Below are 16,376 nucleotides of genomic sequence, written 5' to 3' on the forward strand. Positions count from 1 at the left end.
CATCTGTGGTCCACTCTGTGTCCTCTGATCCTCAGTGAGCCAGCTTCATCCAGCCTGTTCCCAGATTTTCAACCTGTTTTATCCGTCGGATCCTTCTGCCTCCAGACTGGAGCCACTCCTGCAGCCTCTTTTCCACAAGTTGCCACCTTTTGCTGTGCCACGCTACCAACGTTACCCTCTGGGAGATGGACGCACCATGCTCATTGGTAGGACGGTTGGTTTTAATACAGTTTCTTTCACAATGGGGATAACTAGTCGCTTTTTGGAGCCCACACTTATGCACTTTTCCATACAGCACTCCACTCTGTTAGATTACACTGGAGAGACACTGTGTGAAGATCATTTTTATGACCTTTAGCCTGATGCTATCCTGAGATTACGAGGCGCTAAATGTGAGAAATGAGCCTGCCTGATGTGTCTCAGTGCTGCTGGAATTTCCCAAGGAGTTCTGCTGGTAGAACCTAATGAGCCGCTGGTTTATTTGAAGCACATTGTGCTCATTTTTGAAGCACAGAGACCATGCAGACAGCCGTTATGACAACACACAGAGAAAGTTGGACATGGTCTGTTTGTTTGTGATTACAGCCTTCACGGAAGAACCCAAATGAGTAGATGGGGCTATAAATTTAAATAGGAAATATATTCATTGATTGAGTTTATTTCCCTCGCCAGTTTGGTGTAACTTAAAAGCAAATCTGTCAAGTAAAATGTCAAACTTTTGAGTATATACTGGTAAGTATTTACTGTTTTGTTCGGTTTCGTCAGCTTAGATCATAGATGTAGAGCATTGAAGCAATTTTTGTCGATTGCCACAGTGTAATGGATGCCTGGCTCAGAGCTTTTTGTTGTTTATTCCCTCTCGTTGTGACTGGCGTTGATGAAAAGTGATCCAAGGAACAAATCACAGTGAGAGAATGATAGGGTTATGTGTGACCAAGGCTTATTGATTCCCGTGGAGAGGAAAGGCTGGTCTGGATGGAGTCCAATAACAGAAATCAACTCCTGTAGCTCAAATAGCTCAGCAAGTTAAAGCTGTTTCTGAATCAAATGTTGAGTAAATCTCTTTTTTTTCATATGGCAACAAAAGAAAAAAAAGAATCTGGACACAATGATAAAAACAAACCAAGCGGTCTATGACAGCAAGCCAAGTTTAGCTTTTATCTCATAAAATCCTATTTGGAGGTTAAAATCATGTACTGTAGTTTTTGCAGAACTTGATTTTTACAAGATAATTTTTTATTCCCACCACCTTATTCTAATGGGTATAAATGAAAATGTAATTCTGTTGACATGCCACTTTTCAGCTCAATGCAATGAAGTTCATGAAAGAGTTTAAAATTAAAGATTCAGGGATGTCCAGAAGCGTAGGCGGCGGGTGCCTACTACTCTCTTTCTGGCCACCTTCTACTCTTAAAGCTGCAGTTTGTAGAATCCTCTCTCCGCTCCGTTTTGAAACCGAAACTGAAACTCTCTTACTGGTATATTTTCTGAACGTTCTTAGCAACTTTTTTCTCAATATAGAATAGTGACAAATTTCTAGACTTTATCTTGTGTTATTGGAGATTTTTCTGGTGTTTTAGAGACTATAACATAAACGCAGGTATAACTCTGTAGTTACTGTCCGGAGCAACGCGGCTGCTGCCGTCAGCTCGTTCCCTCCATAGAGCTCATGGAGGCGGCTGTAATCCCTGCTGACTGTCGCTCTGAGCGGACTGAAAACCATCACTCTGCTTCCAGACTATAGAATTAATTCACCTCGAATAAGCTTATCTTGGTTTACACGCTTTTGTTATCACTCTCTCTCTGACACCTGTGTGTGTGTGGGTGTGTGTGGGGCGCACCCTGCATAGTCACAGGGATCCACAAGGACACAAAGCGATCCGTTCCTCCTCAGTAGGTTTGTGGCTTTAAACTGTTGCTTCTCCACTTTGGTCTGCCTTTTTCCCTTTTGATTTGCTGTTGTATCTAACGCTGTTATGGAGACTTTTGCTGGGCCGTCCGTCATTGCACGTTTATTACCGTAGGTACCTGAATGCACCTCAACTTCAGTAGAGTAGCCAATAGTAACGCCAAAAACAGTTCATGGAGCACACGTGTTTGTAGAAAGATCTCTGATTGGTTGAAGTCCAGCGTCACGCTCCTGGATTTAAAACTGTCATTTTACAGAGCCAGAAGGAGAATAGCTTCACTGTCCACTCAGAACACTTTGATTACAATATGCTCAAAGTTTTAAAGCTTTAAACATGTTCATAAATTATTCCTTACCCCTTTAGCATCAAAAGAATATCTGTAACATTACTTGAATTTCTGTAAAAGTCAGGCTTTTTTATTAGCTCAATTCTTTGTCAACACTATCATGGAAACCAGATTTCATCATAAATGCATCATGCAAACAAAAACTAGGCGAGAAAATGCATCATGCTAAGAAAAGTGCTACAAAAAAGACATAAGAAAAGCCACAATTACACTAATATAATGCACCAAAAGCCACAGTAGGGCATCATTTTTTGAAAAATAGGGGGCAATTTTTATGTAAGTCACTTATTGACATGTAGTAAATATATATATATATATATATATAATATATTATTTTTTATTATTATTAAGTAGTTGTAATTACAATATTAACTTAAGTAACACACGTTTATATATTTAAATGAAAATCTTAAATTAGAGAATACCGTGAAAAACATGTTTCAACAAGAGAGCACAAACCTCCGCGAAGCTGCAAATATTCTTTTTTCCAGATATTTGCAGTTATCAGGATAAGTGATCCTGATCATTGAACCATGACCATTCACACTTTAAAGGCTTGACAGAAATGTTCTGTCCCCATTGATAACAATACAGTAGGTCCAAATGTATGGGAGCCCCCATTTATTCAAAAAATTGGGATAAAGTATGCAATCCGGATCCGATCCTGATTAGATTTGGGGGGGTATTTCAGAAACCAAACTGACGTAACGCAGTCAAATTTCATAAAGATGGCTCTATTACTAACCAAAATATTTTAAATGATCCAAAAATCTTCAATGGCATATGTGCTAAACTCAATGCCTGGGGGCCAAATGCGGCCCTTTAGATTATCAGGAGAAAGTTAAAAAAAAGACAGAAAAAACATAAATGAATGTGTAAGTTACCAAATATTTCAGTTATAGATATCTCAGCCTTTCTAAATACACTAATTCAATTAAACTCTACAATATTTGGAGGATTGCAATTTTTCCATGCTTTTATCACATGACTCAGTCTCAAATTGTTCTAAGAACTCAATTTTCCATCCAAACATTAAATCATGCTCAGCCAGCTGCAAAATGTGCTGCTTAATCCCACTTCAGAATCAGAATTATTTTTCATAGCCAAGTACATTTACATATACAAGGAATTAATTGGGCGTATTGGTGGGGGGAAAAAAACGAGGCTAAAATAGCAGGTACATAAATAAAATAAAATACGAGAAGCAATTGCCAATATATAAAGTAGAATTTAAAAAAAAAAGGAAAATATAAAAAATAATGAAAAACACGAAATGTACAAAGGAAGCAGGACAGAAAATAGATATAAAGTCCAGTGAGCGTTAATGTAACGTATATTAAACAGTTTCAGGCTTCACATTACTGTGATGTTTACTGACTGTGGGGCTGATGAGTGTGTCAAACGGGGTGGAGAGTAAAGGCACACACACAGACAGGTTTAATTACTGGTCTGCCTAACTCTTCTATTGATTGGGTTTGGGTGATGTCACATTACGTATTAAATTAGAAATCATAGACCGGTGCAGAGAGGAGAGACAGCGTCGCACATCACCCATTTCCTGCTTTGTAATGCAGTAATTAGTTGTTATGAAGGCATGGAGAGCCAATCAAATCAAGTTCCTGTGGGTATGACTTACATCAACACCCACCACAATGAAGGCTTTTGTTACAAAGATCGCTGCTCAGAATGAGCTTTGCTCTATTGATTCCTGGCTTTACTCTGAGGAGAAATATAATCACCCCTAACAGTAAGTAGCAGTCAGTATTTTTCAGTGGTGATTATATTACTGATAGTGTTTTATCATTCTGACTGCAGTATGTTGTTAACCATGCTTTGAGTTGCTAAGAAGAAAGCTTGTTATGCATACGCAGAGTTTGCGTGGGGGGTTGCGTGGGTGACTGCGCAGGCGGAGCATTGCATACAATTCTTAGTATAATGTACATAACATACAAATATTTTAAGTGCCATAAAACACAGTGACTGTGCAAAATATATCTGAATTAATTTGTTGTTTTTAAAAAAATACAAGTTAGTTTTTGGTGCTCGAGTGATGTGACTTGGTTCTTCTGTTGCGCAATTCTTCTTTACAATATAAATGGTAAAGCGACACTGTCCCCAGCAGTTCATGCATGGTACTGCAGCAAAAATTAAGCAGAAAGTGCCCCATGGCATGATTTTATAATGAATTTACAACATTAATCTAAAAATGAGAATTTTTGATGACACGGTCAGCCTCACAGAGCTAAAAAAGTATGAAGAAAAAAGGGCGGAGCTGCTTTCTTCTTGTAAATAGAACGTTACATATTATTTTATTTTTTACAACAGTTTTATTGTGTTTTGGAATAAATGCTGGGATTCATTGGATTTTTTAATGTCCCAGGAAGATTTTGAGACTTTTGATTAATTATATGGATTCAGTAAGACATGGCATTGCTTTAAAGGTGAGAGGTGCTGGCTTGTATCTGTAGCCATTTTTTTCTTCAAGTTGAACAAAATAGTTTGCTATGCTGGTTGTGTTTAAGAATGTTTTATATGGTTAAAACCTTGTGATATGCTGCTGTATTTGAGAAACATGTAATCCCTTAAGAGCGTGAATGAGTGAGAACATGCATTTTGACCCGTATTCGGGATGATGGACGTTTTAAATGACGCGACAATTATGTTCCTAACCGTTTTTGCATTATTGTATATGTTACACACATTGTAGTTGACGCAAATCTCGAGGCGGCCTATATATTTAATTCTGTTTTTTCTTTTCTTTTGCTGTTGCTTTTGCTTTTCTTTTGCTCTTTGACGTGATTTTGTTCCTACGGCGTTATTGCAGAAAACTGCAAAAACCTAAGCACTGTCTGCTCTATACATGCAAGGAAATATTATTATTATTAAAGGAATATTTATATAGTACATATGTGGGCTGTGATGTATCTTTAGCTTTTTTAATTTTATTTTAAAGAATGCACTCATTTGTAAATGCAAAGGAAGCAAAAAGGAGCCTTTAGCGTGGGAGGATGGAGGAGAATGGAGCAAGGTTAATGTCATTCTTCATTACGACATGCTTCAAGGCCACAGTTTATTGAATGAGTTGCCTTCCCAGGTGTGCTTTTACCAGAGTAATCATCTGTTTCATGCGCCGCATACTGAAAACATCTCGTTTCTAGCCTAATTTAAATGTGAGTTCTATTCCTTCAACTGAAACCCTGGTGGCTCTGATGTTTTTAGCTCTGTCTCCATCTTTTTTTTTTCCCTGTGTTTTCTATCTCGCTGTATCTTCCTCTCTCACCTTTTCTTCAACTCCCTGCTCGTTGTGCTGTGAAAGGAGACAAAGGCGAGCAATTTTCTCTCACTGACTGAGAAAATAAGGCTCCTCTGTGGGGTTTCAGGACAGGTCTCAGTAATGATAACAGATTGCTACGTGTGCGGCTCTAGGAACTATAGCTAAATCAACTGCAAACACTATTTAGCACACACAAAGACGTACTGTATATTCTTCAGCTATTAATACAAAATGTTATCATCACTATTCAGATGGATTTTGCTGTTATTTACTGACTGTTCACCGTCAGCATTTTTTCTCTATACTCATTCATTGTATAGCATTTACCTTTGTTTAATTTCCATCATTTTCTTCAACACATGCTTACTGAAGAGCAAAATGCAATTTAATTTCCCAAAGAGAAATTATAATATATTTCTGGCAAATCTGTGCCGGCTCAACAGTTGGGGTCAATTACATTTTGAAATTACAATTTGAATTTACTTCAATTATTAATGTTTAATAACAACTCAATTGCAATTAAAATTATAATTATTATTTTTCCCTGAAAGTCAATTACAATTACATCCTAAATTACTAAAGTTCAAATTCAAATAATCACAATTACTGAGTTTGAAAGAAATAGCCCTATAGAACTTATCTTTCCTCTTGTGTTAGCTTCCTGTTAGCATCTCTTATGATAACGGGTCTGTTTTGACTCATGTCTTAAATCAGCTGTAAAATACACAACAAATATTATCCATCATCCAATTTGTTTTTCATCTCTCAGTTACGTTGTTGGGCTTTCTTATCCGTGAAAATATTGGTATTGATATTTTTGGTGTGGACGTCTGAGCCTTTCTTCTGTATTGAGCTTGATTTTGATTTCTTTTTAAATGGTAAAACGATCCTCACGAGAACTGACTGGTAGTGGGTAAACTTGATATGAAACATATCTTAATGATGAACTACATATGTGTAAGGCATGGAACTGTCACATGGTTCCCCAGGTTTGCATTTAATTAAATTGCAAATTATGGTTTTTATTTAATTTACATGCCAATTACAATTACAAAGGCAACTACAATATTTGCATTTCCTGATGAAAATGTGGCCTGTGTCACACTGTTTGAGCTTAGCATGAGCTAGCATTAGAATTAGCTAGCTATTAAATTAGCATTAGCTAGCATTAACTTTAGCTTGAATTACTATTAGCGAGTATCAGCATAGAATTAGCTAGCATTAACATTAGCCAGTATAACATTAGCTACCATTAGCATTAGCTAGCATCGTATTAACATAGTATTAGTATAACATCTGCATCGCATTAACATAGCATTAACTAGCAATAACCTAGCATTGACGTTCGAATAGCATAGCGTAGCATTAACTAGGTTTTAGCATTAATCTAACGTTAGTATTAGCTTAATGTTAGCATTAGCTAGCGTTAACATTAGATAGTATAGCATTAGCTACCATTAGCATTAGCTAGCATCGCGTTAACATAGTATAACATTTGCATCACATTAACATAGCATTAACGAGCAATAACCTTGCATTAACGTTTGAATAGCATAGTATAACATTAACGAGCTTTTAGCATTAATTTAAAGTTAGTATTAGTTTAATGTTAGCATTAGCTAGCATTAACATTAGCTAGTGTCAGCATAGCATTAGCTAGCATTAACATTAGCTAGTATAGCATTAGCTACCTTTAACATTAGCTAGCATCGTATAACATAGTATTAGCATAACATAACATTAACTAGCTTTAGCATTAATCTAATGTTACCATTAGCCTAATGTTAGCATTAACATAGCATTAGCCTAGCATTAGCATTAACATACTGTTAGCACTAGCCTAGCATTAGCACTAACCAAGCAACTAAACTAAACTAATATACAATTCAATTACGATTACAATAGCATTTTTTTTTATTACAATTTTGTCATAATTGGAATTAATTACCAATTGTAATTGGTCCCAACCTTGGTCTGCTCTGTATTCTGCTATGGATGCAGACCCTTGAGAAACAAGCACATAACATGTGGTTGTAACAGAAGGTCGGAGCTATTTATAACAAACGCACCCAATTTACAACAAGCAGATGTCTAATGAATGATAACCGTTGTTTTGGATTAAAGGTTCCACATTATGCATGCGCAGATGTCTAGTTATCATGGGACAGGCCAGTATTTGTGTTTGGATGGTGCGGAAAACAATAATAGTGTTTTTCAACCTGGGGTATTGACCTCATGTGGTATCGCCTTAAATTTAAATGGGGTCACCTGGAATCTGTTAAAATAATTACTATATATATATATATATATATATATATATATATATATATATAATTTTATTTTATTTTTTTAAATATTATTTTTCAAATGAAAACACAAACAATCTTAAACAACTGTATTCTATACTTTTACTTTCTCAAATATAAATCTAGTTCAAATAAAATGCTGTATAAAGAAATAGAAATACAAAAAAAATACATTATAAGCATTTCTTAGCTGGTGCATCTTGTTACTTTGTGCACTATTTCTGTCCACTCTGTATTTGTTATTAAATTAGTGATATAAGAAGGGGGTCACCATTCAAAAAAGACTGGCAACCTGCAATAATGTTATTTAAAATATAAAGGTTATACTTCAGCTCTCTTCATCTATTTCAATCACTTAATGCCCCGCAATGACTCGTACTACAGTAAATAGGACATGTAAACAATGTTTAAGCAAAGTGAGGCCACTTGTTTCTGACATCCATACAAATGGACAGATTACATTTCCTTGGGTGGTTTTGTTGAACATAGATCGCCTCGTGGGTCACCAGTGAGGTCAGCTTTCTGTATCAATGCTGCTGTGAGGATAATGGTTGGATAAATGCAACAAGTGAGCCTTCACATCTTCCTAATCCTTCTAAAAAAAATAAACTGCACCCAGTGAAGAGGATAATGAGCCCTCAGTAGAGTTTAATTGAAAAAGCATTTTAAGTTTCCATTCATTTTTCCTCTGCGTTTCTGCTTCTTGTCACTATTCAGCTCGAATCACCCTTTGCCCTCAAAATGGTTTGCATTATTAAAGATAAATGTGCTTTTAAGGTGAGCTAGCAGACACTTTCCCCTTCCATGAGTAAATTATAGATGAAATAATATAGTAACTGAATAATAGGTGGATCTAGGATGTCTTGTTAAAAAAAAAAAAAAGGCTCCACAGGGAACATTTTCACCATCTCATGAACTATTATCAGAGAACCAATAGGAAAAAAGCAGCGTGGAGGCTTTCCTGCAGGAAAATAATGTATTTCACTTCCCATCCACAGGCAAACACTGTAGGCAGTCTTTAGTTACAAAGACAAAATCAATGAATAATCTGTTTTATGTTGAGCATAAAATATGCAAATAACGTGTTTTATAGTCTTAATTTATTCTTGTCCTGTAGGCGGTTAACTATTCTAGTATTAGGCATTTTACAGTATTAACTCAGAGTAGTGAGCTCATATTTGACCCATAAGCAGTGTTTGACATTCTCGATTCACGCCAACCACAATGTGTGTGTAACATTTACAATTATGCAAACATTATTAATAACATAATTGATAAAAAATGTGCGTTGATCAGTCGTTCAATGTTGTAAATTCATGATAAAATCAGGCTGGCCCCCACTTTCCGTCTAACTTTTGCTGTAGTACCATACAAGAACTGCTGGGTGCAGTGTTAATGTCACCATTTACATTGCGAAGAAGAATTACGCAATAGAAGAACCAACCTAAAGTCTCAAAAGTTTGGTACCATTTCACTAAAAACGTATACTACACACCTGAGGTAGAACTAACTGACTTTGTACAGTCACTGAAAATGTTTTAATATTATGTACAGTATATTAAGAATTGTATTTTTTCGAATTAATTTAGGAAAACTGTAATGAAAACTTTTGACTCCCCCCCTGCAAATTGAATCTTTCATCTTGTCCATCATTTCTTTTCTTTCCAACCCTCCATCCCCAGCTGAGAGTATCCAAAGCCATCCAAAAGTGTTTCTGGAAGGGGAACAATCTCATGGAGGCTCAGCATCTTCCCCACAATCCTCCCCTGACGGACGGACTGAGAAAGACGGGGGAGACGAGGGCATTCGCAGAGCCAGCGTGACCAGCGTGGAGAGTGAAATGTCGATTTGCTCCATGGGCCAGCTGGGAAACACCATCGCTAACAGTAAGTAGAGTCAGAGAGGTCATGCTGTCATCTTTCATTGGTCCCATTCAGCTGAAATTGGGCCGATGTGGCTCCCTAAGCTTTGACATTGTTGGTCAATGGTTTTTTACATTATTGATATTTTAGGTTTATTGAAATTCAGGGAAAGATTCACAAAAAATGGCAAAGGATAAAACCACATTTCTGAACTGATAGTATTAGATATATTTCTACTTTAAATTTTGTGACTGTAAATTCTGGTTTATTTCAAGTAGAGCATTTACAACACTCAGGAGCTTTTTAAAAGGGACTTTAATCAGGGTTTTTATGACCAGTTACACAATACTAATCAGTAGAAGTGGTACTCGCGGATACAAATTACAGATCACATAATAATCTAATAATTAGGTTTATCAATTCATTATGGGGCACTTTATCCATTTACCCATTCCAGACAACATTGTAACCCAATTGGCTTTTTTCTTTTATGACAGACAACATTTACATTCAAATGTTGACAAGAGTGTCTTATGCAATATATTACTTGTTAGCTGTCTTGTATAACAAATTATTGTTTTGTTTTTATAATGATAAAAGTATGAAAATTCTTGAGTACAACGAACCAAGCTGCTGCAACAAATTATATGTATCAAAGCAGCATTTATCGTTCCACTGAAATACTGTGCATTGTATTCTCCCTCTATAGAAATACTGTATGTTTAACCTGCGCTCTGCCAGACTGATGAGACTGAGTTTGCTTATGTAGCACTTTCTGTTACTGTTAATTTAGTTGAAGTGCGCTAAATAAATAAGTAAATACAGATTTATTGATTGATTTGATTCCCTCAAACTCTTAGTTAACACTTTTTCTCTAACAAAAGTACAGTATGTTTGTTTGGCAGTGTATAATCATTCGATTTATCTCAGTTTGTTTTAAGATATTTTCTTATTTTGAAACTTTTGCTGTTGTTGGTTTTAAAAGCAACTTTTGTTTGTTTTATTTTTATTATATATCCGATATTTTAATGGTTACCTTGCACAACCTTTTCATATAACATACAGTGGAAACAATTGTGGCAATTTACTCCAATAATTACAAAAAATATTTTTATTTTATTTTTTTTACACATATGATATCTACTGTGTAAACTGCTGACTGAAAGAGTTTGGGGTCAGTTTCCAGTACCTGGTGGGGCTCCAAGAGGCTGGACTACGCCCTGTACTGCCCTGATGTACTGACTGCATTCCCCACTGTGGCTCTCCCACACCTCTTCCATGCGTCCTACTGGGAATCCACTGATGTGGCAGCTTTTATTCTCCGCCAGGTACAAAACCCATTCTTGAATTTTGCTTAATATGCATCCACTACTTTATCTTGTGCATATCCCAGCTTTGTTAGGGCACAAGGCAGAATATCTGCCAGTTTATTACACAGCTAACGCATGGAGACCGACATGATCACACTTGCTCCTATTGTCTGTATACAACACGTGTCAAGCTCAAGGCCCGGTGGCCAATTCTGGCCCATTAGAGCATTCAATTTGGCCCATAGGAGAAAATAAAAAAATTAAATGACTTATGAATCAACATGTAAATTAAATTACAACTAATTTGATTGTAAATATTGCAGTCCAGGGCATATTATTGTTGAAATCTCTTGTTTTCCCGCCTATAATTTGCGGCCCACTTGAGATCAAACTGGTCCATATTTGGCCCCTGAACTTTGACAGGTCTAGTTTGGAAACTCAATTGAATAGTCATGCACCAATACTAATATCGGTATCTATCAAACCACGTACTATACTTATTTATTCCAACAGTGACACATTGTGCTCTGAGAGTTTTGAAGCGTCAGATCAGCCAACAGTGCAGAAAAAGGTGAAAAAGCTGAAAAATGCGTATGTCTAACAACAGGTGGAGACAAGTACAAAGGCATTAACCCAGTAAATAGATATTGATGACCAGTCATTGTCTGTTGTCCACATAAATATCATCCACGTCTTCTTGCATTGCTGGGACTGCGTTATGAGTTTAATCCTGACACAGTGCTACAAAAGCAGCACACTTTTCTCTTTTAAAGCAGCCCATCAGCAACCTGCTGCACGATTAGCATTCAGATTTTCACCTTCACAACTGATCTTTGGAGCAGAAGTGTCAGCCCCACGTAACACATTAGCTTCACAGCACAGCGACTCGACACAAATTTGAACAGGCTTTCCACTCAGCTTGTGAAACGGCTGATCAGATCAGTTTTTTAAGTGCCATAATTAAGAAATGATTTTTAATTAAAAGCTCCAAGCTATGAGAAAGGGTAATAAACTGATAAAATTAACACTGTCCACAGTGAAGTATATCTTCTGGATTATCATAAAAAAATAAAAAAATGGGTTTTTGATGTTTTCCCACACAATAAGCCAACATGATAATAATATTTGAAAGATTTTCTCCGACATTTCACTGGCTGAGTCCTTTTGTGCAAAGTCACGATGGGGATTTATTGCTGAATACACTACATTTGGTGAATAGAAATACTTTTTCTATTTCAGTTTAACCTTGGTGGATTAATACCACGACTGTTTGATTGAGTTCTAGAATAATCTAAGACAGCAAGGTCAGCATCAACACGACGTCAGCAGCCACTCTAAACCTGAGGGTTTTTTTTAGTATTCAGATCACACATCAAGACCCAGCCTCTGTCATACTCCTGTCATTCATCATATTGAGTTATTACTAATAAAAGCTGCTTTTCTTAATCATACTTTTTAAATCCACAGTGACTTTAATATACTCTAATTAAAATTCAGTTATGGCTGCCATCTGTTCTGTTTGGATCTCAGATTGTTTGTTCTGCACAATTAGGTCTTCTTTATTCATTATTAGTAAGTCATACAAATGAATGTGATCCAGAGACTTAACCAAAAGGTTTGCATCACATTATTCTGACACAAAATGATACCTTTCCGTCCCTGAAAAGTGATTTTAATGTTGATAAAGACTAGAGCTGGGTGTATATATTAATATTCAAGTTATAACAAGTTTTCTATTTTGGTGATATAGAAAATTACATGATCACCTATATCAATACAGTGTATACTGTATATATATTTTATAGCTTATTTAGTTTTAAAATACTAGGAGTTGCTGCTTTCACTGAAAGGCTCAGTTAGATAATCCACTGTGTGAGTCCTAACCCAGACCTTTCCCCAAACAATCCACACGACAGAACTCACTCACACATGCTGTCCCTTATAGGAGAAAATTTTTTGCAGCTGTTTGTTAATAAATGTGTCTCTGTGGCATTCAGCATCAGCAACTTTAACCTAGAATTGTCTTTCTGGTCAGACTTCATTTGAAATAAAATTATCAAGATTTTTATTGTATATCGCCATTTTGTGAAAAAATATTTTGGTCCATATTGCCCAGCCCTAATAAAGACCATGATGGATCAAATGGCCTTTAAAATACATTTTTAAGCTAATGTAACTTACTTTAACATTGTTGATTTAAACTCCTACTTTAGATCAAATATGTTTTACTGGAGTTCTTTTTGTTCATTCACACCTGGTTATATTGCTGTTTTTCAGCGAGCATTCAACATTATATCACACTTATAGTTTGTCATTTACAATGTATTTACATTAGCAGCAAAGGGTCTTAGCCACAAGTCAGATGAGCAGTTAAAGTACAGTGCAATAATAGTTAAAAATAGATTATTCCAAGCTCACATCGCAGTACATCTTCACATAGTCAAATGATTTATTACCACTGCGAAACAAAAAGCTTCTCAAAGCCCAAACAATCCACTAATTGGTTCTCAAACTCTATGCAGGTTCTCTTTCAAGTCACAAGAAGTAATTTTCTACAAGTGCTTTCAATTCCCCCTCTGCCTTTAATCTGTACTTTGTGGCTCTTGCCACACGCGCCTTTCAATAATCTGTGATTAATGATTCTGGAATGTAAATGAAGATTTAGTTTCAAAAGATCCAGACGATTAATCTTTCTCATTATTCACTTGCAGAGATGCCCTTAACCTGGAGTCAAGTTGAATTTTAAACACTGGTTTGTGTTTGTGTGTTCTGACAGCTGATGCGATGCGACTGCGTGAAGACCCAGAAAACAGACAACTTGGACTCGGCTTCCTTCTCTCCCTCCAGCCCACGCGAAAAATGGCTTAGAAGAAGAACACATGTCAAACTAAGGGTACTGAAGTATTCATTTTCTCTAAATTTACCTTTGTATTTACCTTACTAATCCTGTTTAATACTCACAACTTCAGGGGCAAGAATAACATTTTTCCTCCTGGCATATATTGCTCATTTTGACCTACAAACAGGAATAATAATTAGATTTACTTTTATTGTTAATAAACAAGCTTGCACCCACTCATGAACAGAATTAATTTTTTAACTTATAGATGCTTTAAAGCACGCGTGTCAAACTCAAGGTCTGAAGACCTTTAGAGCATCAAATTTGTCCCGCTCACAAAAGTAAAAATGATGAAAAAACACAACACATTTTGTAAATTACCAACTTATTCATTAGGAGATATATCAGCCCCTCCAAATAAAAATAAAAAAATCAATTAAAATCCACAATATTTGCAGAGCTCAGTTTTCCAGTTCTTATAACACATGAAGGCAGTCATTTTTAATCTGAAATCTGGCAAATTTTCCTTAAATTCTTCCACAAAATTTCCCCAAATTCCCAAAATCTGGAAAATTTTCCTTAAATTGTTCCATGAAATTTCCCCAAATTCCCAAAATTAGGTACATTTAAGTGAAGATCCTGCAGGGACTGATATACTCACATATACTTTATCATTTATTTCTCATTTATATGCGGAAGCGCAAACCAAGGCACGATAATGTTGAATTTTCATTTTACCGCCTAAAATCTGTGGCCCACTTAAGCAGACGCTGGTCCATATTTGGCCCCTGAACTAAAATGAGTTTGACACCCCTTCTTTAAAAGAAGACATAAAAATGATAACATTTTCAGGGTTCATTTTTATCTACTTTCTCATTTGCTTTCCATGTGTGCACATGATCAAACTAACACACTTGCCTGTGTCAGTGTTGAAATTGGGCCTTTCACATTTTTAAAAAAACAGTAAAAGTAAGACGCTACATATTTAGGCTCATCTTCTTCTTCTGACTCAGTGCTTCTCAAAGTGTGTGGTGTTCCTCCTGGTGGGGAATGGAGGTACAACAGGTGGGGTGCGACAAACAGGAAGACCTTTCTTCATTGACAAAAAAAATCATTAACACTAAACAAAACAGCTACACACAAGTAAAGTAATAATGAGAAGCCTAAAAAATGTAGCAGCTATTAAAAGCACATTAAATTAGTGGAACTAAAGTGCAAAAAAATGATTTTACGTAGGCATGTGAAATGGAGCAGAACTGACTTGAAAAAACATTTTCCTTTTTTGTTTCCTTGAGCTTTTTAGCTCTTATTGCAAACAATGTTTAGTTATTTCCTGTGTTTTTGACTACTGCACTATCACATTAGTTTTTTTTAATGTAGGTAATTAGTTTAATTTAATATTTGATTTTTTATGCAATATGGTGTTCATTGTTCCCTGTTAGTTCAATACATTTGAAAATGTGTTATTTCTCAGGATTTTTATTATTACAAATGAAGCAGGGAGTATCTGAGGCTGCTGCTGTGAGTACACGGTTATCATTAACTGCTGGAGTAGTGGATGTTCTCTGAATGCATGAGTGGTCCATGTTTAATATTCCCACACATTCACCTTGAAGCAGTAAAGCAGGCAGGCACATTTAATTGCTTGGCGCTTTAAAGCCCTGCAGCATACACAAATCTATTTTTCAGAACGTCAAGCTCCCATCTCACTCATACAACTTACAGCTATAATAATGTATCCACACTTCACATGGTTTAATTTAATCTTGTTAGATCTCTCGAAAAGATATTTTACATATGTCATTATTAGCTGATACATGAGAACAACGGACGTTATGACTTTATCAATGTCTGTGAACAAATTGTCATCCATACATCCATTCAGAATGTGTTAAAAATACAATAAATAGAAAAATACTTCTGCGTTCTCATTGAAAATATGCAAACTGAATTAAACAGTACACCGACAGACAGTTTTACCGCACCTGTGCCACTAAAACGCAGCAAAAGAAAAAATATGGGGCTTCATAAAACACTATTACTGTGGGTGTACTCATTAAATTTAACTGTGTTAATTTGATTAGTTTATGTATTGTTAATTTTGTGAATGTTTACAAGGATTTTACAGCAATAACGAGCAAAAATTGGGTAGGATAAATTAACAAAAGCAACGTTTTACGTGAAAACGATTGCATCTAAAGTGCAAACTAAAACACAGTAAGATAAAAACCAAAGGATTAAGGCGAAGATTTGTTGAAATTCCACTAAAATGAGGGAGAGAGGACATATAAATGTAATGCGGACTAACAACAGAGCCTGTAAATTATAGATCCACTTTTAGTGGTTGTCCCAGTTGGTGCTCCAGAGCAGGTATTGAAGTGGGCATTTGGAAATGCAGCATATTAAAGCACTTGAAGGCCTCAGACATTCTGCTGATATCGTTTGTCTCAAAGGCTTTAGATGGCTTTTTATTTGAGGACAAATGCAGCTTTGGTAGTGTTGTCTGTAAAACATCCAATTTATCTTATT

The 16,376-nt window shown here is 35.9% G+C and overlaps 1 protein-coding gene across 1 annotated transcript in view; it reads left to right on the plus strand.

The window, feature by feature from the left end:
* The window catches only part of LOC114474302 (membrane-associated phosphatidylinositol transfer protein 3-like), a 68,353-nt gene that overhangs the window by 43,188 nt on the left and 8,789 nt on the right, over positions 1-16,376 (plus strand). Inside the window, exons 8-11 of the mRNA XM_028464505.1 lie at positions 36-206; positions 9,519-9,722; positions 10,878-11,026; positions 13,785-13,901. Of these exons, the coding sequence (XP_028320306.1) occupies positions 36-206; positions 9,519-9,722; positions 10,878-11,026; positions 13,785-13,901 (641 nt within the window). The remainder of the gene's footprint in view (positions 1-35; positions 207-9,518; positions 9,723-10,877; positions 11,027-13,784; positions 13,902-16,376) is intronic.

The sequence above is a fragment of the Gouania willdenowi genome, chromosome 13 (genome assembly GCF_900634775.1).
Source record: "Gouania willdenowi chromosome 13, fGouWil2.1, whole genome shotgun sequence".
Taxonomy (NCBI): domain Eukaryota; kingdom Metazoa; phylum Chordata; class Actinopteri; order Blenniiformes; family Gobiesocidae; genus Gouania; species Gouania willdenowi.